Source organism: Protopterus annectens, chromosome 2.part0, assembly GCF_019279795.1.
Source record: "Protopterus annectens isolate FY-2018-M chromosome 2.part0, PAN1.0, whole genome shotgun sequence".
Lineage (NCBI taxonomy): Eukaryota > Metazoa > Chordata > Ceratodontiformes > Protopteridae > Protopterus > Protopterus annectens.
The window spans coordinates 770887498-770914360 of NC_056728.1; the positions used below are offsets into that span (position 1 = coordinate 770887498).

The 26863-nt window shown below is 38.8% G+C and overlaps 1 protein-coding gene across 1 annotated transcript in view; it reads right to left on the minus strand.

Moving 5' to 3' along the window:
- The window catches only part of TYRP1 (tyrosinase related protein 1), a 268556-nt gene that overhangs the window by 160139 nt on the left and 81554 nt on the right, over positions 1-26863 (minus strand). Inside the window, exon 4 of the mRNA XM_044061082.1 lies at positions 26655-26859. Coding sequence (XP_043917017.1) covers positions 26655-26859 — 205 coding nt within the window. The remainder of the gene's footprint in view (positions 1-26654; positions 26860-26863) is intronic.

The following is a 26863-nucleotide window of genomic DNA, read 5'->3' on the forward strand; positions in this document are numbered from 1 at the left end:
AGTCAAAATGATGATATTGCAAAGGCAATCAGAAGAAAGGTTTCTCTGCAGGATAACCAGCTCTGGTGACATACAGGGAGAAAGCCATGATGGTAATACAGGAAGCCCAATTTTAGTTAGCAGCTTGGGTGCCTGACAGGGCTGGCAGGAAAATAGGGAAGCATACACATGCTTATCCTCAGGAAGTAGAACAGGATGGAGCAAGGCACACTGCCTCAACCTCTTAGTAGGGTAGCAAAGCAAATGTGAGGCCTGAGGACAGACATTAGGCTCAGCAAGTCACCACATGGTAGTAGTCTTCCACATGAGTGTGTAAAAGCATGCAGTCACATGAGAAAGGCAGTGGGAACCTCCATGGTGACACAGATTGCATGTCCCCTAACCAAAAGTGGGATTTGGGCCATGAAAAGCAACATTATTAATGGAAAACTGGTGACAGAATAAAGCATTCTCATGACTACCTGAATAAAGGTTTCTTCTGGACTGGATGGCCAACACAAATGTAGGGAAAAAAAATTCTTTACAAGGTTGTTGGTTTCAGTCTCCATGAGAGAGGGAGATACTCATCAATCCAAGAAAATATTATTACAGCCACTGCTCTTGTGGATTGAGAAGCTGGTTGACATGGTTTGGCCACATAGCACATGTACCTCAGTGGTGCCTCCCATGAGATATGTAATAGATATGGCACCCTATGGATGGCCCTAATGCAGCGGCAGAACATGCTTGGGAGATACCATGTAGACTTCTTGTGAGGTACACAGAATACCATGTTATCCCCTCCCTAAAGTGATCATCACAATGCAAGCTGTTTAGAAATGGATGGCTGAATAATGCACAACAAATGCTATATTTCTTCCAAATCATTTTTAAGCACTTTACTTAGACTCCTTCTGCTCAGCAGTCTGACCTGTATTCTAGTCTGAAGGCAACTGCAGTGCTTTGACAAATAAGATAAAACATTTGCATGCCAACCTATAACAGGATGCAAATATATATACTTTACAATCAGTGTCTGCATTTGTAATGCATGATTCTCAGTTTACACTTGTTTACTTGTATGCTATACAATTTAAAATGAAAGAAATTCACTTATTTGTGTGAAGTGTTTAACAGCCAGAATATGTGTACTCTGAATTAAATTGTACAATACTGAGATGTATGATGGCTATGCTTGCCTCCTGCTAGTCACTGTTTTCTAGTAAATATTTTGAGTTCTTACAAATAATGCAATGTTTAGTCTTACATCTAGTTCCTTCATATGGTGTTCAGACTACTTCACAAATAAGTCCAAGCTGCTAGATGGGATTGCTCTATTTCCTACCTAATGGCATTGGATGTTGTTATACAACATCGTTCTAGGCTAATCCTATTGCTGTTCACTATCATTGCAAAGTACAGCACCAATCACTGTGAAAATTTCAAACTTGTCCAATGCATAGATGTTTCAACCATGACTTTTAGATGATTCGATTTCAAGTAAGGGAAGTACTATGGAAAGTTGCTTCCTTGTCTTTCAGCCATAGTCCACAGATCAAGGTCAGAGTCTGATTGTTAATAAAATGAGGTCCATAGTATTAGCGCAAAAAGTCTCCAACAGACTATCAGTATTGGCTTTCATGCATCAGCATCTCAGAATTGTTTCTGCACTCTGAAAAGATGTCTCAAAGGCCAAGGACTGCATCTCTGTTCAATAACATAAAGGCCATGTTGTCTGTGTCCAACAACACATTGTGATTACTAGCTCTGATACTACCAACATCTCATCACAACCAAGTCCCATCTTGATATTATTCCCTTGACAGCTTTCCAGTTGGTGGACATTGTTAAATTAAAAACTTTCTGGTTTAATATAAACAATTAACTCAAAATTACTGTACACATGTTAAGAGAAAAATGCATTTCTCATGATTATTCTACACAAAATGTATTACAATTTCTTCACAAATATGTTTGATACATTATTTAATATTTGCTTATGTTAAAATGATATGTAGTATACATGCATAGATATGCAAACAACAAATACTTATTGTAGTTCTGAGTGTTTCACAACTACATTCTAATATCAAGCGGCAAGTGTATTAACAGATTACTGAAGGTAAAGAAAGTGCTGAAGGGGTTAAGGGATGTTACAAAGACTGGTTTCTGAAAACAAGAAAGACCACACTGTATGTAAGCTCTGACCTTCCCAGGCTGGGATGGATAATTAAAAGGAATGTTGGGGAGCTAGAATGTTACTGGCACTGGAATATACAAGGTCAAGAAAACAAGCCTGATTAACAGGCCAGGTGGCCTGTGTTTTTCTAAAACATTATTGGTACTAAAAACATGATTGTTAAGTCCTCACATGCAGCACTAAGCAAGAAGCACGAGAGTTTGCAGAGATCCTATTTGTCAACATCAGTATTCTGCAAGCATGATACTGATAAAAAAATAAAATAAAACGTGTATTTTTACTGCTTGGTGAGACTGATTTACCAACTGCTATGAAAATAGTCTCCCAGCACTGACATATGTGGATTTAAATAAAAAGAAAATGTTTTGCAAATCCCAAAGAGTTATTCTTGACTCAAAACTAAAGATAATTAATGTTATTTATGTATATTTTAAACTGCACTTTAACATGTTGGTGCTGTGCTGGCAATCTGACATTTGATTTTGCTGTGGAACACTGTGGTATGAATAATAATGGGCCCAGCACTGAACTTTCTTCTGTGAATTCCACATTGTTTTTTATGGAATGGTCAGAGCTCGGACACTTAACTATTCAGAGTGTGCAAACATATAGGCTACAGATGGTCAAATGGCTTTGGAAAAATGTTTTTCTTTATTTCTTTCTTTTCTCTCTTTTACAAAACTGCAGTTCTAGGTAATACTGTCATTGTGTTTATTGTCTTGTTAAATGACTGACTGCTTTTAAGTATATCATATGTCCTGTTTTGCTCACTGACAGAACTTGCTTTTAAGTACTATTTTGTTGAATGACTGACTTTGCTTTTTAAGTATATGAGGTTCCTGTTTGTTGAGTAACTGAGTTGCTTGTTCGGTATTGGGTATCTGCTGCCTTGTGGAATGACAGAAATTTGCTTATTCATTGTATGTAAAAGTAATAGTGGGCAGTTCCCACAAGAAATAACAAAAAGTGTATTAATATATAAAATAACAAAGACAAGGAGGTGCCTTGTGTTTAGGGCGGTACCCTCAATGTTACAGTGGGCAGATCCCACAGCAACTAAGGACAAATTGTTACTGTATACGTGTGTATATATATATATATGGTTCTACCTGACTTCGTCGACAGCGCAGAAGACCGACTGAAGATCGAAAGTGAAGAAGACCGACGCGAATCGCGAGTGGCAGAACATCGACAATGCAGAAGACCGACACGACGGATGACAACACCAACGCCGAGGATGCCGACATGGGGAAAGGCTGTGTGAGTATGCGGTAGTGACGGACGTTAGGCAGGTAAGTGTGGAGATTGACGGTCTGTGGGGATAGGGGTGGGTTAAGTGAGTTAGGGTTAGGGAGATAGGGGTGGGTTAAGTGAGTTAGGGTTAGGCGATAGGGTGGGTTAAGTGAGTTAGGGTTAGGGAGCGATAGGGGTGGGTTAAGTGAGTTAGGGTTAGGGGCGATAGGGCGGGTTAAGTGAGCTAGGGTGAGGGAGCGGGTAGGTAAGGGTGCGTTAGTGACGGACCTTTGGGTTTGCGTTACGTTTACTGTCGGCTTGTAAGGATTTTGGTGTGCTTGTGTTGTGTGTGGTTTGTGGAATGGGGATGTGTTTTGTTTTTAATTGTTATTGTGGTGTGTGCAGTGTATGGGGTTTCGTGTTTGTGTACCGTCGGTTATTTCGTTGTCGGTTATGTGTGGTTTCGTGTTTATGGACTGTCGAATATGTGGTGTCGGTGATGTGGTTGTCGGTGTTGTGTGGTTTCGACTATGTCAGGTAGAACCATATATATATATATATATATATATATTAAAAAAAAAACAAAAAACAAAAAGAGATAATTTAACACAAAGAGGTGCCTTGTGTTGAGGGCGGTACCCTCAGGGCAAAGAAAAGGTAAGAGGCATGACTGTTTGCTTTGTGCTGCTTTAATGTACGACTGATGTCTGTTGTGTGACATTATGACTGCACAGAGAAAGAGAGAGAGAGAGAGAACATGAGAAAGAGAAAAGTTAAAAGTAGAGTTAATTCAAATTTATGTGCCTGTAGCATGTTGAAACGTAAGTGTGTCTGTTGTTAAATCAAGCCCAAGTGTGACTGTGTGAAAGTACCCTCAGAGGGTCCAAAAGAGTGGTCAATTCTGGACACAATTATTCCAATTGCAATGCTGGAGCTGTAACTTTTGAGCTTGTGATGCAATAAAAGCAAGGGGGTGTTGTGGGAGAAGGCTGATCAAAACCACTCCTCTGGCACTGCATGATGACAGAATTCCTACCCTTCCCTCCCTGAATGGTGTGTGGATTGATATAGTTATTTTTCTTTTCTCTGAATGGCCAGGATCCAGGATCTGTAAGGCAAGTCTTAAAAAAAAAGAGAAAACAATGGGAACAAAGATAAGCAAGCAAGACTGAATCCCTGAAAAGGGAACACCTGCATATTTTATGTACCATAGTTAAAATAAAGGAAGTTGTAAGTATTTGTATGACTGGTTTCAGCTTACTAAGAATTGTTATGGTGGAGTATTTCCATTAAATGGAACTTATGATAGGAATGAATTAATGAACTTGAAAGGTATTAAGTGAGTAACAAATATCAGTATTTTATTCTTGGTATGCTGAAGCTTTTAAAAGGAAAAAGAGTCAACATTAAGGAGGTTACAAGATGCTAATAAACAACTGTTGCAACAGGTAGAAGATGTTAAGAAAGCAGTACAGACCAGTAAAAAGGGACCCTTTATCCTGTTTTGGCAGATATGGAAAAAAAACTAACAATGGCCAAAAAGCAATGATGTCTAAAGTGGATGATAATCCAAACTAAAGTATAAAAAGGCAAGGATGTAGTAAAAGATATATATTTCTTTAATTACAAACCAGTAATGTTCGTGATTAAAAAAATATATATCTTTTACTATATCCTTGCCTTTTTATACTCTAGTTTGGTTTCGTTTGTTGTTTGTAGTTTTGAGGATGATAATCCTCCGGTAGCTACTGTGCCCCACCCCCATATTTACTGGTACTGGTGTCCCCTGTACACTATTCTGCTGTTTCTCACACCTCTGCATTTTTAAACACAAGGTCAGTGTGGCACTGTTATATCTGAACTTGGTTCTGTTCAACTCTTATCTTTAGAACAGGCATATGCAGCATTCTTTCTTCTTCCTGTCATTCTCAACAAGCTTCTACCTTTCCAACAGACGCACTAGTGTTTGACACTCCTGTGGCTCATCACAAGTGCTCAAATGATAGGGTAGGACAAGAGGCTATTGTCTCTGCAGAAGAATTTGTGGCACCTTTTAAAAAAATGTGTGGGGGGGGGGGCTAATGCCAATTTGCATACTATGTCTAAATGTTTTCTAACCATGAAGGTTTAAGAAGGAATTTAAAAAAAAACTATTACAACCCTACTTTGACAGATTTAAACCAGCTGCTTTGGGACGTTGCTTCAAATGAAACATGAACACAATTACTTGAAAAGGCTAAAATAACAAATTTTACTCCCATAGGAAATGCGCTAATAGATAAAAGGATAGCATTGTTAAATTACAAAAGTGTCAGGCATGTAGGTAAAATAAAGAGAAAGCCCCTGCAGATTATATGAGTCATCTTAAAGCAGTGTTTGCTAAACATTCAAAAATACCAGACCCAAACGAACAAGCTAAACTAGCCATTGCAGCTGCCTTTGTGCAGGGTTTGAAAACCCTGTACAAAATCAAATGAAGGAAGTGTTTATAGACTGGAAGGGAAAAGACTTAAAGTCCATACTAAGTGCTGCAAATCACCGTACTGACTATGGCAGGGTAATAAAACAAGAATAAATATTGACCCTTTGCTGCCACTGGATCAAAAAGGACCCTATGTTAAAGCGGAAATAAATGCAAAGCCAATTATATTCTTGGTAATACTGGCAACATTAGGTCTGTATAAAAAGTTACTTCAGACAGTTAAATACCAGTATAGAAACAAAGTAAAGGCAGTTGGTGTAACAAATGCTACTGTTACATATCCTGTTTTAAAAGCTATACCCATTTCTTTAGGTCCGATTGAGGAAATGCATTATTTTTTTGAGTAAATCTGTGCAAGCTGGGTGGTACCATTTACTGTACACCAGAAGGGGTATATCTACATGTTCCAACAGAATCAGAGGGGGAAGTATTAGAATTCTTAGCAAAAACTAAGAGAAGCTTTTGAAGGTATATAGACAACTGAAAACTGCTGCAGCAGTTACCTGTTAACTTATGGGTTAAACATGCTGATGAAGTAGGTATATTAAAATCTGCAAAACCTGTAAAAATAAAATTGAATCCATCAAAACCCCTCCCTAAAATTCCATATTATACCATGACCCCCCAAAACTTGCACGCTGATTGGCCAGCTTGCACATTGTAAATCGAGTTATACTAATGGAAAAAGGTCCGGTCGCCCGGACTTTTTTCCATTAGTATAACTCTACTTTTAAAACACTGTCTCGCTATGTTAAATGGGTTTAACATAGCAAGACAGCTTTAAAATAAGCAACAGAGATCTCCGTTGCTTATTATAAGCTGTCTCGCTATGCTAAACCCATTTAACATAGCGAGACAGGTTTTAAAAAAAAGCAACGGAGAAAGCAAGATCTCCATTGCTTTTTTTACTGTTTCGCTATGTTAAATGGGTTTAACATAGCGAGACAGTTTTAAAATAAGCAATGGACATCTCCGTTGCTTATTTTAAAACTGTCTCGCTATGTTAAACCCATTTAACATAGCGAAAACAGTAAAAAAAAAGCAACGGAGATCTTGCTTTCTCCGTTGCTTACAACTCTGATGTACTGCGCAGGCGCGCAGTACATCAGAACTGCCGCAGATGCCAGACATCTGCGGAAGGGCAGTAAACAGGCATTATACTATGCCATTATTTAAGAAAAGTAATAGTTTCTTTTCTTAAATAATGTCATGGTATAATAGCAATAACCCAGTTCTGGGTGTGGGTAATGCTGTATTTACCACGGTTGGCTTTGTTTGGTCCCTCGGGACCAAACCACGCCAACCGTGGGTAAATCCAGCATTACCCACACCCAGGCGTGGGTTATTGCTATATTATCCACTGAAATCAGAAGCGCAACAACAAAAATCAAACCTGTAAGTCAGTCTTTGATACAACAAGAAATAAATAGTGCCAGCTAAAATCTTTGTAATACTCCTAATCTCCCTGCAAAAAAATAAAAACAAAAATAAAAAAATAAACTACTTATAGGTTTGTGCAAGATCTGAGGGCTGTAAACAATGCAGTATTACCAACTTTTTCTGTGGTTCCAAAACAGGCAACAATGCTTAGTTGCATACCATCTACAGCAAAATATTTTTTCTGTAAAATATCTCTGTTCAGCATTCTTTTCTCTACCTATCCATTCTGAAAGTCACTTTCTGTTTGCTTTGACTTATAAGGGACAGTAGTATACATAGATACAGTTGCCACAAGGATGCACTGAATCTCTTTCATTATTTTTTTTCCTCAGATTCTAAAAAAATATTTAAAAGATGTGACATTTCCAGGTGGGTCTGTATTAGTGCAATATGTAAATAATTTACCAATAGCATCTGATTCTTTCCAGCAGTGTTAACAGGATACTCTATATCTTTTAACTATCTGTGCAGAAAAAGAACACAAAGTGTCAACAGAAAAAATACAGCTGATTATCTCTGGTACATTATCTTGGTCATTTAATATCTCAGAATAAGATCTTACAGTAGCTATCCCTCACTCTGAATCATCTTTATTACTTAAAATGAAACTCAACCCCTCTTGACTACATATCTAACTAAATATGAATGTGCATTTTTTTCTTATCCTGATCCATCTGTTTCTCTGATATGCTGCTCTGTTTTAAATCCTGCATCTTTATTATCTTTTGCTAAGGATTATTAAAGAGCATGATTGTTCAGGTCTTACAGTAGCTATCCCTCACTCTGAATCATCTTTATTACTTAAAATGAAACTTAACCCCTCTTGACTACATATCTAACTAAATATGAATGTGCATTTTTTTCTTATCCTGATCCATCTGTTTCTCTGATACGCTGCTCTGTTTTAAATCCTGCATCTTTGTTATCTTTTGCTAAGGATTATTAAAGAGCATGATTGTCCAGGTCCCCTTCAATAAACACATCACACCGAATGACATTTGACGACCTTTATTAAAACTTCCATAACATAGCTTTGATCACCAAAATTATTAATTATAACTAGACGCAATATAGTTGGCACTAAACACAGCATAAACATCCTTGTAATGTTAATCAGGGCAGCATACCTACTCACCATGTCCAAGTAAGCTGCGTCCATACCTTTGCTCACTTACTTTACTTATGAAGCAGCATCCAAGACTCACTTCATATCCCATTTACCCAGTAAGCAGCGTCCATATCTGTACTCGCTTACTTTACTTATGAAGCAGCGTCCCATCTGAATTCATACACCATTCATTGAATTACCTTCCACCAAATAAGCAGCACCCTTACCTCAGCTTGCTTATCTATTCAGCAAACTTCCTCCAGCTACTCATTTTCCTTTTCCCAAATCCTTAAAATGAACCCAGACATCAGAGGGGGAACAGAAGAGGGCAAGCCTGTCCCTCTTCTCTGCCTACCTCGACTGATAAAATAACCCCAATCCCCACCAATCCACCAACAAAAAGGGAGGGTGGGTGGGTGGGTAGCACATTCACGCCAAAACTTGATTGCTTACCCAGCTACACTTGTCTAAACCCCTTAAGCCCCTCCCCTCCCCACCCTTACCTCATTTCCTTCCAATCATCTTTCCCTCCATTTAACCCTCCCCAACCCAACTAACTCCCACTAATATATTACCTTAACCCCTATTGACGATGTCCCAGGACAACTTAGTTTGTTGCCAAACCTCATTTGTCCCGGTCTCCTTCAATAAACACATCACACCGAATGACATTTGACGACCGTTATTAAAACTTCCATAACATAGCTTTGATCACCAAGATTATTAATTACAACTAGACACAATATAGTTGATTCTAAACACAGCATAAGCATCCTTGTAATGTTAATCAGGGCAGCGTACCTACTCACCCTGTCCCAGTAAGCTGCGTCCATACCTTTGCTCACTTACTTTACTTATGAAGCAGCATCCAATACTCACTTCATATCCCATTTACCCAGTAAGGACCGTCCATACCTGTACTCGCTTACTTTACTTATGAAGCAGCATCCCATCTCACTTCATACACCATTCATTGAATTATCTTCCACCAAATAAGCAGCATCCTTACCTCAGCTCGCTTATCTATTCAGCAAACTTCCTCCGGCTGCTTATTTTCCTTTTCCCAAATCCTTAAATGAACCCAGACACCAGAGGGGGAACAGAAGAGGGCAAGACTGTCCCTCTTCTCCACCAGCCAACCTGAACAGGTTGTTCCCGCAACTTTCTAACCCAAATTTTAAACCAACACCCTTCAATAAATGGAAGAGTTAGGCCAAACATCATTCGGTGTACCCATCATCTGTAAAGTACATTAGAACCCCAATTAATCAGCAAATTGATTTTTCTCTCATAGTAACTCAGCTGCCTAGTATTCACTCAGTACCAAATGGCAATCAGGCCACCATCCAAAATTTGTAAATTAACATAACCCTGTCCCTCGTAAGATACAAAAGTCACCGCTAAATCTCCCTGACCAACTGGAATGTCCTACCCTGTGTACAAGCCTGAACCAAATAACGCAACCACCTGTCCACCAGTCTCCTACCCCAGGTGTCTGCAACACAATTTGACCAAGCTGCCACCTCTGCCATCTACTTGACTTATAACGCTACCCCCAAATTCATGCAGCAAGCGTCTGGTCCTGCTAACCCAGCCTGACAACCAGCAAACCATACCACAGTCATATCAACCAAGAGAATAAGCCCTATTCTCTCAGCCTTCCCCAACTAAAAGTATGATGCCTGCTAAATTGAAAAATACACCAAAATTCTATATGCCTTGGATTTCCCCTTTAAAGGTTTCCTCTCAATATGCCCTCAGTCCTTCAATAATGAATTCAACCCTAAGCATCCGCTAAGAGACCTCAAACCAAACCTTGCTTACTTAACAGTAATCCATCTGTGCAGTCTTTGCTTGCCACTCCAGCCAAACAGCATGCATCACCTTCAGGTCACCGACTGATGTGACTCTCTGCACCTTTCCACAACCGCACTACCCATCATTCCAGCTATAGGCACAATGGTCAATATACGCTGATCCCTCATTGATCTGTAAAAGAAAAGAAACTGTTAACGCACTGCCATAAACCAAAGTATCTTAATCTTAAATGCTAGCAAGGGGACCCAACACCACCGCCACCATCTCCCTTCAACCCTGTCCGAAGTATGAGTAAGTCCAATTCCTCTCATAATACCCAAAGGCTTAAATGTCATATATGACATTATTACCAACTGCTATGGAGACAAGTTATATCTCCCAGAGACTGCTCCATCTCTGAAATAGACTCCGCATATCCATCAAACATAGTATGTTGTTGCCCACTTCAAACGCAAACTTGATGAGTGGATGGATAACTACAAATTTGACCCAGGCAGCTTAACTTAACTGTGACCAATCCCAGTGAGGATAGCTAATTTTAACCAACCACACACCTTCCCAAACCCTATGGGTAATATCCCTCTCTCCTGAATCACCCTGCCATAAAAGATCAAACAATAAATTAAGGAGAAAGTACCAGGGCTGCCTTCAGCTACTCCATAACCCTGCATTCACTTACAAGAGCAATCTGAGATGGAGTAAAAGAATGACTCCTTAAAAACCCTGTATATCAAACACCATATGAACATAAGAAGCTAACACAGAGAGTGCACATCTTATCACAAAACTCAACTGCTTTAACCTAAAGGCACAGCAATCCTTTTGTACAAGTATCAGACAACCCAATGCAGGAACTACACCCCCCCTTTTTTTAGCTACTGTGGTGGTCAATGAAATCCTCATTCTGCAATCTCACTCCTACACCCTCCCTCTTATTAATTTCTTTGGTGCTTACATATTAGTCACACCCATATTCCAGACAACCTAATAGTAGTAGGGCCAGAAGCCATCTGTTTTAGGCAGGATAAAGAAGGACAGAACTAAAATTTGAATCAAATTCAGGGACATTGGAGACGTATAGCCCCAGTCCCCAATGAGCACAGGAGGAAAATGGATTCCCTTCAGTGGATTCCACATGAGATCAAAGAATCAGGACAAAGCCATAAAGAATTGGGAGGGCAAAGGCATAAAATTAGGGGCCCTTAAATCTGGACATCCTTTGAAATATGTACAGTTGAGGGGCATGCCTCAAAGTCTTAGAGCCCAAATTCTAGACAGCCACAAACAGAGGGTTAACTCTTAACTACTGCACTGACAGATTCTCTTTCAACTGACAACACACTTTACCAATTCACCTTATGTCCACCAAACCGATAATTGGCCCTCTACAAGCAGACTAACAACTGAATGCAAGTATATTAACCCACCACTAACTCTGCTTTGAACAATTGACTGCCTTACCAGTTCCAAAACCTGCCCCACATGACTAATTCCCCTGACTCAAATCCTTCCTTCAAGCAACTGCAAAGAAGAGTACTCAGTCTTGCAATACCATACCCTATGTCTCCTTACAACAGAACCCCAAATCCCCACAATCAACCTAAACAATGGCTAGTTCAACCTTCCAACTACCGCACAATCACAATTTGAACTACTGAATAGATAACTGGAAATCACCCCAAATGCCCCCCATGACCACCTTTAAGAGAAGGAACCAGTCCTGCACATAAAAGTAAGGGTAGTAACTTCCTGCAAACCTATGAATATATTGTGAAACCACCCCACTTATAACAACCCCAGGCTCCCCTTAACAATCCCCAACCCTAGAGTATCCTGCCCACATACCACCCCTCACATGCTCCCCCCACCTTGAAATGCATCCCACACTGATGTGTCTTAATGAGCCTTCAAGAAAATCAGCTTACCTGTATATTCTTGTGCACCACTCTAATGACTGGAAGATCCACCCCTACCATTTCCATCACATACAAAATGCACTTCTGTGACTCCCTTGCACTCTTCATGTGTAACCTAGGTGCACACCCCTCTAGTGACATCCCCTGTAACGATCTACTTCCCTTGTTTGCAACCTCACTGCAGGACAATGAGGCCACCAAACACTCAACACAGTACCATCATCTGTGATCTCCCCACATACAACCCAAAATCCAAACGCCCATCTCCCAACAATACCAACTCTCTTCAACCAGAGAATAACATGAACTCAACAGCCTCACTAGATAATCTTCCCACCGATTAAGCATCCTACACCAAACCAGCATATTAGCAAGTTCCTACCAAAAAAACAAGAGGCACCATTACCTTTCAAATGTTCTTCATCTGGACACCAACCAATATCCACTCTATGCTTCCATCACCTGTGAAATCACCATGCGCAACTCTTGATCCACCATCAGTTCCATGCTGTCATTTTGGGACCTCCTTACACTCCCTCTAATGGCCAACACCCCTCCAGACTCATCTTCAACAGAAAAGAAACTGCAAGTGCTCTGCAACCATAAACCATAATTTCCATCACTGAGCACTGCCAAAATTCCCCCCTCATATCCTATAACAAACCTCCTATGCCTGCCAAGGAGCATAGTGCCACCATAACAGTCTTACAAACTTAGACAGTTGATAGAATATGTGATTTTGTTTAGCATTTTTTCTTTTTCATTGAATGGCATGAAGTCTGAAACTCATGCATCTCTGTCATTTCATAAATTTCAGCCTTTAATGGTTTGCCACTAATTTGCCAGAGACCACAATTTTATGAAAACAGACCCAAAATATGAGGCCAAAATCTGATCATTCTGCGAAAATCTGCACAGCTGAGAGGCAATATGCAAACACCTCTTCAGTTAAAGCATACATATCACTAACACATATAATTTTAACCAACCGTATGTGCATTTAAAATTAACATAAATCATTTACACATAACATTAACTAATAAGGCAAACCTATAGATCAGACATTAACATGTAAATTTATTCTTCCTCTTGAAGAGTTACAGACCTATTGTGTACCCAACTACAACCCGCTTCTGCTTCCTGAAAGCAATCATGCATCAGAGCCCATGAAAATCACTACCACGTGGTGCAATAATCACAACATTAGACCAAAATAACATAATATGATCAGCCATGCAATAAAAGCACTGCCCTCATTGCCCATCCCGACTCCACTGTTCACTTTCCTCAACAAAGTAAAAGCATTAGGCACTGGCACCCCCTACCAGGACCAACCCTGAAATAGCCCCCAAGCAACACATAACCCATTCAAGCTGACAAACTGTGCCAACCCTGGCCGCAGCAATCAAGTGAAGAGCAGGATGCCATACCTCAACTTCCTCTTGTCAACCCCACAACATTCCCATGTCCAAGTGTTCCCAAACAGCAACTGCCACTCAGCAATTGTTTTTTTATTTATTGCAGATGAAATCATTCTGCAAAGCACAATCCCCCACTCTCTCTCGCAAAGCCCCTGTGACCAGATTCACACACCTTATGACCGCAACAACATGAATTCCTTCCCCATGCAGAAAACACCTGCCACACTCAGCCCTCCGGTGTGCCTCCCTCAAGACTCCACTGGAGAGAAGGACCTTCAAGACTCTCTCACTACTTCAAATTATACGCATACTTAAGCAAGAAGGCCATGGACTAAATGTGTCCACAAAAGAAGTCCTCACCCCCCCAATGGCAGCAGTTTTTGCCCCCCCCAAATAAAAATAACACAAAGTCTTTCTCTCTCTCTCTCTCTCTCTCTCTCAAAACAAGGAGGGAAATGAGAGAAGGTTCCAGTTCAAGAATCAGTACTCAACACCAGTTGAACAATTATTCACTGAACGAATGAAGTAATTAAACTAATGAACCTTAGCATTTGGGATCCAAACTCAATCAAGATCCTTAGTTAAGCAATAATACCTGAACCTGGATATGTACAGGTTATGTCATTGTGGTTACCATACTTAGAAAATGAGGGGAATTCTGCATTCTGACATCAATGCAATTTTTGACTGCAATGTCTGATAAACAACTTGGGCTCCAGGTGCCACACGGATTGAGCATCCTTACACCAAGATTATTTCACTTCCTCCTCCATAACAGTTAATGCCACCACACATGATAGTTTTCTTTTTTCTGTCCCTTGTAAAAATTTCCTTTTCTGGTAAGTCACTAAGGACTTACTGTCAGCCAATAACACCAGCCATTGGGAGTTTCATATTTCTGCATCGTTCAGATAATGCATATCAATGCAAAATATGTTTTACTAATAAATCGTTAAGTGAACATGACTAACATTAAAATTTCTACTTTCCTTTGCGTACAGCTGCAGTAGCGCAAGAAGAAAAATTAAAATGGCTTTACAGCTAACACCAGACATTGGGAGTTTCAAATTTTCGTATTGTTCAGAAAATGCTTAGCAGTGCAAAATATGCTTTACTAATAAAGTTGTCAAGTGAATATGAATAACATTAGAAAATCATCCTTGACTTAACCCTTCATCCCCCTAATTTTGCTTTGTCAAGAATTAACTGAGCAAAGAAGCTGAGAGGTATGCCCTCTCCTTCAAGGTCACTTAGTAGGCCAGGGGCGCTTCATTGCCCATGGAAACAGACTAATCATCACTCACAGTTCGGCTGGAAGCAACCCAGCTGTAGAAAGCAGCAAAGCTGCTCCTACCTCCAGTAATGACCTAACTGTGGGATAAATCACCCTTAGAGGACCACAACCTTGCAAAATAACTACAGGAGCAACGGCTGCTCAAGGAGGGAAGCTCACTCAACTTCAGATCTAGTCGAATGTAACTGCCTAAAACAACAGTGGGGGGGGGGGTAGTACCATGAAAAACATTGACCAACTGATTGGCAGACCCTGACTGTATTATAATATCCCTACCGGAGGGAATTTTTTTTTTTTAACTTCCAATAAGTCACCACTACCTTGCCAAAAACACAGTGCCATCTAAAACAGGCTACCTTAAGAGGCAAAACACGGACTACCAGCCACAACTGGGGTTTCCATGACTCAGACCAACCTTGCTCACCCCCAACTCACTATTTTAACACCCACTCCAAAAAAAAACTTTGTTAGTTCACCCTATCCACCTGTTGCATAGACAACCATTCCAAGGCCTACCTGACCACACCACTACCTACAGGTTGTCTTGGACGCAGAACCTGCCATAGCAAGTTCACGACAAAATGTGATTGATTACCCAACTACACTTGTCTAAACCCCTTGAGCCCCACCCCACCCTTATCTCATTTCCTCTCAATCATCCTTCCCTCCATTTATCCGTTTCACCTCCCCAACCCAAATAACTCCCACTAATATATCACCCTAAGCCCTCTTGAAGATGTCCCAGGACAACTTGGTTTGTTACCAAACCTCATTTGTGTGTGTGTGTGTGTGTGTATGTGACTAATTATCTTCTTTCTTCTAGAAAGAACTTAAAGGACACTGCTATACACAATGCCAGATTAAATTTGTGGATGGTGCTGATCAAGATGAAGATTTGGTTGCAAAAATAATATTTTGTTTTAACTAAAAAAAGTGTTTTTTTGCTGTTAAAAATTTTCATTGAGTGGCCATTAAAGGGGCATAAATAATTTGGCAGATTATGCCGCCAAGCAGATTATAGAATTGTAATATTTCTTATGTAATGTTATTGTAAAACTCTAATAATGATGATGTATTTGATTTTGATAAAGTGTCAGTCTTCAAGCTGAAGCATCATAGGGAGAAGTTCAGAAGTGGTTCAAAGATGGATATATTAAATCCTCTGATGGAGTATGGCAACATTCAGATGGCCGACTGGTGACGCCTGCCGCCCTGCTACCTTACCTGGTGAGGCCATATCTTTTAGTAGCTCATGCAGCTTAGGTAGCTTTATTTAATCAAATTACCCAAAGTTCGTTTACCACTCATGTCTCCTCCTTGATACTTCAGTATGCTGATAAGTGTGCAATTGAAAAAAGGCTACATGCTTACCACCACCATGGGGACCTTTTGCTACTGTACAGATGAACTTTATCCAAATGACTAAAGTACATAATTTACAAAATATTTTATTAATGATTTGTATGAGTAAAAGCTCACCCATGTCACAAAGCAGATTCTGTAATTTTGGTGTACCTTGTACTATCAACAGTGACCAGGAAACTCATTTTAATTCCCTGACCACAGAACTATGGAATTTTTTTAAAGCTGAGTCTTCACTGCCCCAACCATCTGGACTAGCAGAGAGGATTAATAGGACCCTTTAAAAATGTTTTTTTTTTCTTTTTTTCAAAGATTTTCAAAGATTTGTACTAAACAAACCTTAAATGGTCAGAGTTACTTTTAATTCTAGAAGGAAATTGGGACCCTATCAGATATTAATGGGAAAACCCACAGCCCTTCTATTTACATCCCCTGTGTTACATGAAAAGATCAATTCTAATGGATAATAAAAAGCAAATATTTATTTCTTATAGCAGTATCTCTTCCTCCACCACCTGGCCAGCCCTGCCACCAACTGCAGCTGGGTGAGTGGGTTTATGTGAAAACCTTCCAAAAAAAGAACTGTTAGAGCCTGAGGTAAAAAGCCCTTTACCTTGCAATCTTCACCACCCTGACTGCGGTCCACTGTGCAAGACAACCAACCTGAATTCACTCATCCCACTGTTAGATGATCTGTCGTGTGTTCCAGATGAATCATCATTGCTGGCGAAAGAAGATCAAAGTGTGAAGGATGCATCATTTGCCCAGTAAAACGTATAAGGAGAAAATTCAACTAAAACAGCACCTCATGATGATTCCCGTGACAACAGGTATTTTTGCTCTGTTTTTGTTGCGGTTTCCTTTAATAACCTGGTTGAGAGAAAATAAGTTTCCTGTTGGTTCTTCGACAGTACGCTGTGACAAACTGTTGCATATGTTCACATATACCTCAACATTCTAAGGCAGGGATTCCCATAATTCCAGTTCCTGCATCACAGATAACATTTGATAAAGAACTTAGTGACACTAATCTAACCTGGTATAATCTGACTAATTTTTAAAGGTTGCTTCTCTTCAGCTTGCCACCACAAATCGTGGACACACATGTTATGCCAGAAATGGGACTCTGCCAGTGGGAATCAGCAAATGCAATAATATTAGACATGAAAGTGTATTGAACTCTTTACAGTCAAGACGCTGTGACTGGGGGCATGGCATGGGCATGACAGAGGATCGTTACATTTGTGGTGATCATGCCTACCCCTGGTTAGCCACAAACTGGTCAGGGTGTTGTTTTGTGGGCTATATTACTCCTGCTTTTCAACATTTAGAGAACCCTCCAGCAAGCAGACTGAGAAATAAGTGGACAATCCACTGGGTGGAGCAAGTATTATCAGTTAACTCCTGAGTATGGACTGCAGAGGACAATGCCTGAAATCACCATGCTTGCTCAAATTCTTCAGAAGGTAGCTAACCATACTTCACATCACATCATAATGACAAATGGAAAAATAACTGCAGTATGAACTGTAGTGTTACAGAATTTATTAGCACTCGGTATAATGCCTGCTAGAAAGGGGGGGGGGTCATGTGCCCTCATAAAAATCATTATAGTTCTTGTATTACTGACTACCATGATGAACAAGAAAAGTTGGTCAATTTCATGGAGCAGAGGGCCAAATATTTGGACAATACTTCTAAATAATGGACACTTTTTGGATGGTTGGGCAGTGTATTTGGTAACCTGGGTACTAGTATATTACGAGGTATAAAAATTGGTGTTATTCTTTTAATTGTTTTAATATCTTCTGTTCTAAAGGCTGTAATCACAAAGTCCTTAATCACACCTGCATGTGGAATGCTACTTGTACCTGATGGTGAACTTATGTCAAACACTACAAATGAAGTATATTTTATCAAATTAAGAAAAATCAGAATATAATTGTGTATTTTATGACACTAGTAGTGTCAAAGGAGGGAGTCTGTTAGAAAAAAATGCATCTCTCATGATTCTTCTACACAAAATGCATATTATCTTACAATTTCTTCACAAATATGTTTAATGAATTATTTAATATTTGTTCATGTTAAAAATGATATGAAGTATAGATGCACAGTTATGCAAACCACAAATACTTATTATAGTTTGGAGGGTTTCACAACTGCCTTCTAATATCAAGCTGCAAGTGTATTAACAGATGACTGAAGGTAAAGAAAGTGCTGAAGGGGTTAAAGGATATTTTAAAGACTGGTTTCTGAAAGCAAGAAAGAACACACTGTATGTAAGCTCTGACCTTCCCAGACTGGGATGTGTAGTTACAAGGAATGTTGGGGGGTTCGAATGTTACTGGTACTGGAATATACACGGTTGAGAAAACAAGACTAATTAACAAGCCAGGTGGCCTGTGTTTTTCTAAAACATTATTGGTACTAAAAACATGATTAAGTGGTCATGTGCAGCACTAAACAAGAATCACAAGGGTTTGCAGAGATCCTATTTGTCAACATCAGTATTGTGTATGCATGATACTGATAAGAAAATAAAATAAAATCTGTGTATTTTTACTCCTTGATGAGACTGATTTACCAACTGCTATGAAGATAGTCTCCCAGCACTGACGTATGTGGATTTAAATAAAAAGAAAATGTTTTGCACATTCTGAAGAGTTATTCTTCATTTGGGACTAAAATATAATTAACGTTATTTATGTATATTAGAAAACTGCACTTTAACACACATAAACAATATAAGCAATGTTGTAACAGTAACCAAGACAAATCAAAAGCTAAGGCACATTACTAAATTTTGCTAAATTAACAGCTGATGATGATTTCTTCCTTCAAGCACTTCTCTACTCTTTTCATCCAGTATTGGATTACTACCATCACTTGCATCATGAAGTGGAACAAACATTCAACAAGATAGTTTTTTGTGGTGTGAGGCATACTGCTAAGCATCACTGTTGCTTCCCCTTGTGCACACTAAATAGATATGTGTTTGCCCATCATCTCTCATCTGATCAATCTTGAACACAAAATAATTTATCAAATGACTGTCTGCAATTACCTTACCTGAAGCCTATTGACCTGGAGACACTTTATAAACTAAAAATATCAGTTTCTTGCCGTGACAGTATCCATGGATGTTTGCTGAGAAATGCAAGTCCCCCTAGTAAACCCCTTCCATCAGCTCTTCAACCAGTGTCTCTCCACTAGTTATATCCAAAGGTGTGAAGAACAGAAGTTATGGTGCTCCTGAATAAAGTTGGCCTTTCTATTGCCCTAGGAATTACAGACTTACTAGTTCCATTACTATTATTTGCAAGGATGTTGAACATATTACAGCTGAACTAATAAACAACGATATGCATGAATTTACATTCTTAGGCAAACATCAGATTAGCTCTGCAAAAGACAGATCATGTTTATTTATTTATTTTATTTTACATTTGTTGACCGGGCTAGTCTAGCTGGATATATGTTCATTTTCAGTAGAGGCCCGGGGAGATAAGCTCCAACATTCAAAATGAAATTACATTAAAAAAACATGTGGAAAAACTTTACAGCAGTACATGAACATAGGCAAATAAAGATAACATTTTAACTGGTGACAAAGTTATAAAGTACAAATTGCAGAAAGTAGAACATTTAAATAAGAATATTATTACAAAATATTGCTTAAAGTGGTATTTATGGTGAATACTAGCATAATGTATAGTAATAGAGGATACAGGATAGTATGAAGAAGCCTGACAGATATGTTAGTATATCATGTGGTATAAGAAGTGGAAAGAATACATATATATATATAGAAATAATTATATATGTGTATATATATATATATATATATATATATATATATATATATATATACCTGTATGTAGATAGTGAGAAGGAGATATAGAATCAGTGGATGTAAATATGAGGTAGATACAGTGGTCAAAAAGATGTAGAATGTAGTCAGGTGTCGGGGGCTAAAGTTAGTCAGGATTACTACAGGGGCACAGCCATTGTGATTTAAGGTAGAGTTTAAGTTTCTTTTTAAAGAGAGATTTTGAGGGAACAGAAGAAAGTTCATAGGGGAGGAGGTTCCAGTGTTTTCCAACAGTGTTAGAAAAGAGGGAGTCTCCAGCTTTGTTATTTTCTTTGTCAATATTTACAAGAAGTTTGTGTGCTGATCTTAGGGAGTTTAGGCTGTGGTAGGAGTGAATAAGAGTAGATAGTATAGGTGTTTTTTCAGGTTGATATAGAAGTTGATGGGTTATGGCTAGTTGATTAATTTTTAGTTGTTGCTGAAATTCTAGCCAACCTAGTTGTTTTAGATTAGTACAGTGGTGGGTTCTAAAAGGGTTGCCTGTAGCAAATCTGGCTATGCTGTGGTAGGAGTTTTCTAGCTTCAACAGATTCTTTTTTGATAAGTTAGTATAAGTGGGTGAGGCATAGAGAAGGGGTGAGATAAGATGTGAGTGGGCAATAGTTATTCTAGATTCTGGAGTGAGGAAAGGTTTGATTTTGTAAAGACAGCCTATTTTTTTATTAATATTTTTCAAAGTGTTGCTTATGTGGGTATCGAAGTTAAGGTTGTTGTCAATGGTAACGCCTAGTAGTTTAGTAGTATAATCTTGTGATATAGGTGTGGCATTTTTAGATGTTATTGTAAAGTCTATGTGGGGAGATTTACTGGAAGGTGTGAAGAGGAGGAGTTTGGTTTTTTTTGGGTTTAGTAGGAGACAGCATTGAGAAAACCATTCTTCTACAGAATTAAAAATGTGTTGAGTAAGGGAGTGAAGTTCAGAGACAGACTTTGCTGAGCAAATTAGTGTAGAATTGTCTGCGTATTGTATGCATGTAGCTTGAGGGACTACTTGTTGGAGGTCATTGATAAATAAAAAGAATAGAAAGGGGCCCAGAATGAACCCTTGGGGGACACCAATGTTAACTGGTAGCTGGGAAGATAGAGTGGAATTCCAGAGTACTGCTTGATGTCTATTATTTAAGTAGGATTTAAACCAGTTAATAGGTTGAATTTCAAGTGACAAAGATTGAAGAATGTGTATGAGTATTTGGTGGTTAACCATGTCAAAAGCCTTGGACAGGTCTAAAAAAAGTGCTGAGGAAAGGGTGTTTTGTTTACGATTTTTGTTGATAGTGTCTGTAAAGGAGAGGAAGGCAGTGGTGGTACTATGGAAAGGTCTAAAACCGTGTTGGGTATTAGAGAGTAAGTTATTTTGAAGAAGATGGTCAAGCAGTTGCTTGTGTATACATCTTTCCATAATCTTAGATAAGGGAGAGAGTAGAGCAATAGGGCGGTACTTGGAAATATCAGTTGAATTTCCACCCTTATGAAGAGGAATAATGTGGGAGATTTTCCGAAGTTTAGGGACGTATCCCTCAGTGATGGTTCTGTTGATCAGTATGGAGACTGGGTAGGCTATTGATTTGGCTGCTAATTGCAGGTATTCTGGAGGTAGTAGGTCAGCAGAGGGAGTACATGGTTTAAGTTTTTTGATAAGGGAAAGAATGTAAAATGTTGGAACAGGTTGGAAAAGAAAGGGGGAGGTGGGTTTAAGTGGCTGTTAGGTATGTTTGTGTTTTTGCTGGAGAGTTGACTGGCTAGAGTTTGAATTGTTTCGGTGAAAAAAGGAATTAAAGTCATTAGCAATGTGATTAGGATTCTAGCCATGTTATGGCTGTGTATTCTTCTAATTGGTTAACGTGGCCATGAATGATGGGCATACAGTTCAAATTGCCTACCTGCAACTTTGTCAAGGCTTTCAACACTATCTCTCCTGACTGAATAACTTACAAATTCTCCCAAATCAACATTAATCCATACATAACTCATTAGACAGTTAACAGGCTGACAGAACCCACATTGTTAAGGATGAAAGGATTTGCTCCAGACAGAAAAAACATCACCAGCTGCATTCCAGAAAGCTCTGTCCTGGGCCTCATCCTATTTGGAAAATCCTTTCCTGCTATGAAAGCTGATATCGAGGGATAATGGCTAACCAAATTTACTGATGATTGCAAACTAGGGGCAGTTATTAAATCCCATTCTGATATACAAATTCTTCATCAAGGGCTGGACAAAACAAATGTCTGATGTGTTAGTGATGGGCTTACTGTCAATGCTAAGAAATCAATTTTCCTTTGATAAATCAGTCATTACTACCACATGCCATATGACAATCCACTTAAATATAACCCAGTCATCACAGACTTGCATACCTGTACTGCTAAGCTCTCCTGTTTAACTGAATTTTATTGAGTAATAATGACAGAAAGGAAACAGAACAATCTTTAATGCAGGACATCAATAAAATAAAACCAAATAATGAAAACAATTGAACTATATATACTGTATACAGAGGCCAGTAAAGTAGTACAGTGCATGAAAGAGTGAAAGCAAATATCTTCTTTGACAACAACATCTCTGTTGTGACTATAAAATCCTTCTGTCTTCTGCAGATTACCCTTCATGTTATCACTTCAATGTTCAGGAAAGATATAATCTCATTTTATTCATCCCTTATTATCCTTATTATTGAACAGAATGCCACATTCAGCACGTACATCATTAAATACCTAAACCAACTTGACAGACCTCATGTTTCATCACCAAAATATCTCCTTAACTACTCTGATAGACTACAGCAGTCTTCTAACGGGTGATCTCTATTTACTATTATGTGCTATAATGAAAATGCATTCTTTGAACTCCTTTTTGTAACAAGTTAGAACAAGTGGTAAAGCAAACACCCATTCTAGAGACCTAAACCTATACCATGACGTTAAGAATACCAGCTGGCATAACAGGTACCTAACCCATCATATCCACCATCCTGGAATAGGTTCCTCTTACATATCAGCACAGCAGTCCCTTAGCAACCTTTAAAAAGAGTCACAACAACCAGAAGGGTGACTGCAAATTTTCTCCTAGGATATGTGGGAAAATATACTTAATGGGGGGCACTATTAATTTCCCACAAATATTGGGCAATACACTGGCATCAGTGGTATAGAAGGATAAAACTATGACTACAGCCCAGGTGACACTGGTGCTAGACAGGGCAGGCAGAGGAGATGGGCATATGCCATCCTGTATAGGATGAGGGAGGTGCATACATTTAAGGTACATTCACAGGGCTTGATTTCCCTTCTGTATACCAGAGAAACAACCTTGAAGAGTATGCCTCAGACATTGAAGACAGGAGCAATTAAGCTTTCAAGCCTGCTGTATGCATCACCATTAGGGTGTTATTGGGTGTGTGCAATGTAAATTTTTTTTATGATATGCATCTGCCTTACTTCTTTGAGCTCTTCTCCCCATATATACAAAATTGCATAAGAAAAACTCATAAAAACTATGGATGCTTTGCAGAGCCAAAAACTTTTTCAACAACGCAACTAATGTTATACTTGCCACTACTTATCTCTTTCCCATGCTTCTTTATGGCGTTTCCATCTTTACTAACCTCTAGGTTTCACAAAAATTAAAACTTCAACAATGTTGTAACAAAGTTGCTAAATTTGCAGCAAATGCTTCTTTCAGAACTCACCACTGTATAGCACTAAAAAGCCTAAATTGGTTAAAACTGCCTCATCAACTAACATATACACAGCTTCTTACCACCTATAAAATTATCCAGCATCCATCTGCCTGTCCAGCACTAAAAACTATTCTACACAACCATGTTCCCAGTTGGTCATTGCGATCCAGCGACTAAAAACTCCTGTCTTTCTACAAATCTATCATATCTGCTGTACTTGTAAAAGGCTGCTCAGACCTGAAGCCCCTTACCTGTATCTATCAGGTTAATACCATCCCTCTCATCTTTCAAAACCACTCTGAAACACTTCCTAGCTAAAATTTGACATAGTTCTTGCTAAGAATCATTCCTTATACCTCATTATTCTCTCTTCTTCATTTACTTCCTTACTTCTATCAAACTCTCTTCCCTGTCTCTCTAAATATACCATAAGCCTGTTTTTCCTTAACTTTATACTTTTCATTTGCATATATCCCATGTGCCTCTGATACAAGAGGTTTGGGAGGTCACTCAGTGGAAGTTCTGGCTTTGCTGGAGTTTTCATTTTGTTTTTATTAACTTTATACAGCAATTCCTGTTTGTTTTAAACTATTTAACTTACCTTCACTTTCTCTACAAACTGTGTAAAAATTCTTTAAATATTAAATAATTGTCGTATATAACTTGTTTCAATTCTTAACCAATGTTTTTATATTATGTCTAATTTGTTATAATTATTTAAACTGCAGATGTCTGTTTTATTTTTGAAGACTGTAAATTTCTTGTTCTTAAAACTTTTGTAATAATTTGGAGCTTTTCTTCGTAGATGCCTGCTAAAAAATGGGCTTCTATCCAATTGGACTTTCCTGGTAATCAAATATCAATAAATAACTTAATGTACTTAAAATCAGTGAAACAAATTAATCCATTCAAAAACAAAACTTTTAGAGCTTCAATACGAATATCTTTTGACATGGAATAAAATGACCACAAAGTAAAGGCTCCATACTAGGACCACTACTCTTCTCAGTCTTTATCAATGACCTACCCACCATCACTCCCAAGGCCACCTGCATCCAATACGCGGACGACTCTGCTTTAACATGTACCACCTCCTTCTCAACTGAACTTTTAACTCTAACCCAGAATACTTTCAATGATGTAGAAAAATGGTTTGCAAACCTTCAGCTTCTATTAAATCTCAATAAAACTAAACTGCTCATCTTTTCTCCCACCTGCAAATCCTCCTCACCACTCTTTACTATAGGTTCCAACAATGGCACTATTATATCCCCAGATACTCACACAAAACTCCTGGGTGTCACAGTCGATAACTCCCTAAAATATGCTATCCATGTCAATCAAGCCATCAAATCTGTCAACAAAAAACTGGGCTCCCTATACAGGAGCAAGCCCTTCCTCACTCCTTTTGCAAGAACCACTATTGCTCAGTCCCACCTACTATCTGCTCTCCTCTATGCCTCCCCCCACTTCACTAACCTGAACCAAGACACCCTTACCAAACCTGCTAGTTGTTAGAACCATATTGCTAGATTTGCTACCGGTGCTACCTCTAGGACCCACCATTGTATCAACCTAACTCAACTAGGATGGCTAGAGTGGCCTAGTCTTCTCTGATACAACCAACTTATAATAACCCACAAAATACTATATCAATCCGAAAAAACACCAGCACTAAATAAGATCATCAAACTATACAGCAACCTGAGGACACTATGCTCTGCTGACAAACTGCTGGTACAAACAACTAAGAGCATAAATGTGGCTGGGGACTCACTATTCGCCAGCTCAGTAGGCAAAACTTGGAATATGCTACCTGCCGAACTTACTCACCAATCCTCCTTAACCCAGTTCAAAAAAAGCCTCAAACTACACTTCCAACAGCATTGGCAGTGTCCCTGCTTAAACCCCGACTAATCACCACCCCGCTGTTACTGCAAACTCTCCCTAAGCACTTCAATCTTATACTCTATAAGTGCATGAATTCTTGAAGGGACTTAGCCCATAACTCTGTGTATTATTGTCTGAAATTGAAGTTGCATGATTTTGATGTTGTCTACTATGTTTTATCCATGTTCGTCACCCTATTGAAAACTGCATATTATACTTATCTCTAAATTTTTCTATTGTTCCTAATGTATTTATACTCTGCTTTCTGGAGCTTTTCTCCCCAGGCCTCCTCTGAAAATGAACATTTATCCAGTTGGACTTTCCCAGTAAAAAAAAAATGTACAATAAAATAAATAACTAAATAAACAAAATACGTAAGCAAATCAAAGGAATGGTCATCTTCCAGGAGGTTATAAAGAGATTTCATTTTAGTCTTCAAGGCTTTTAATGGTCATGCAGTATTTCAGGTACTCTGGTATTAAATCAAACCTGAGTATGAACTGATCCTATTCAAAAAAAAGATTCAGATTAAAGGTGAGAGTTTATGGAACAGACTTTCTCATTGTAACAAACTAAAAAATTACCACTTCAGTCTTTGGATCTTTATATGACCAGCAAAGTCCCTCTTCCTGTAATTTTTATGTATCCTAATCATGCAAATTATCCTTCAGTTATTTTTTCACTGTAAGTCCTGACAGTCAGTGAAGAGTTTGGACATAAAACTATCCACAAACTTCATCATAAACTGCACTGAAGTCTCCCACTGCTATAGAAAACGTGTATTTCTACACAAAACTGCAAATAAAAGACTGTATTTGAGTTTGCTTTAATGCAAGTAGTCAGGGTAATTCCCAACAAGTTTTGTCAGCAGACTTTGGAGTACATACTTTCACATACAAGCAATAAACAGCTATGTGTACAGAACTTTACCAAGATGTTTAAAACAAAATGTACTCACTGTTGCAAATGGTTCCCAGAGTATCATAATCATTTATACTTTCACACAGCACAAGCCACTGGGAGAAGACGGAGTTTGGGCTAATAAGGGTAGGGTCAAAGTTGCTCCTCGATCCCATCAAATCATCTGTACAAATGTCACACTGACTTCCTCCAATTGCAAAATTCCAGTAAGGAAGGGCAAATAATGGATCCTGCAACATTTCCTGT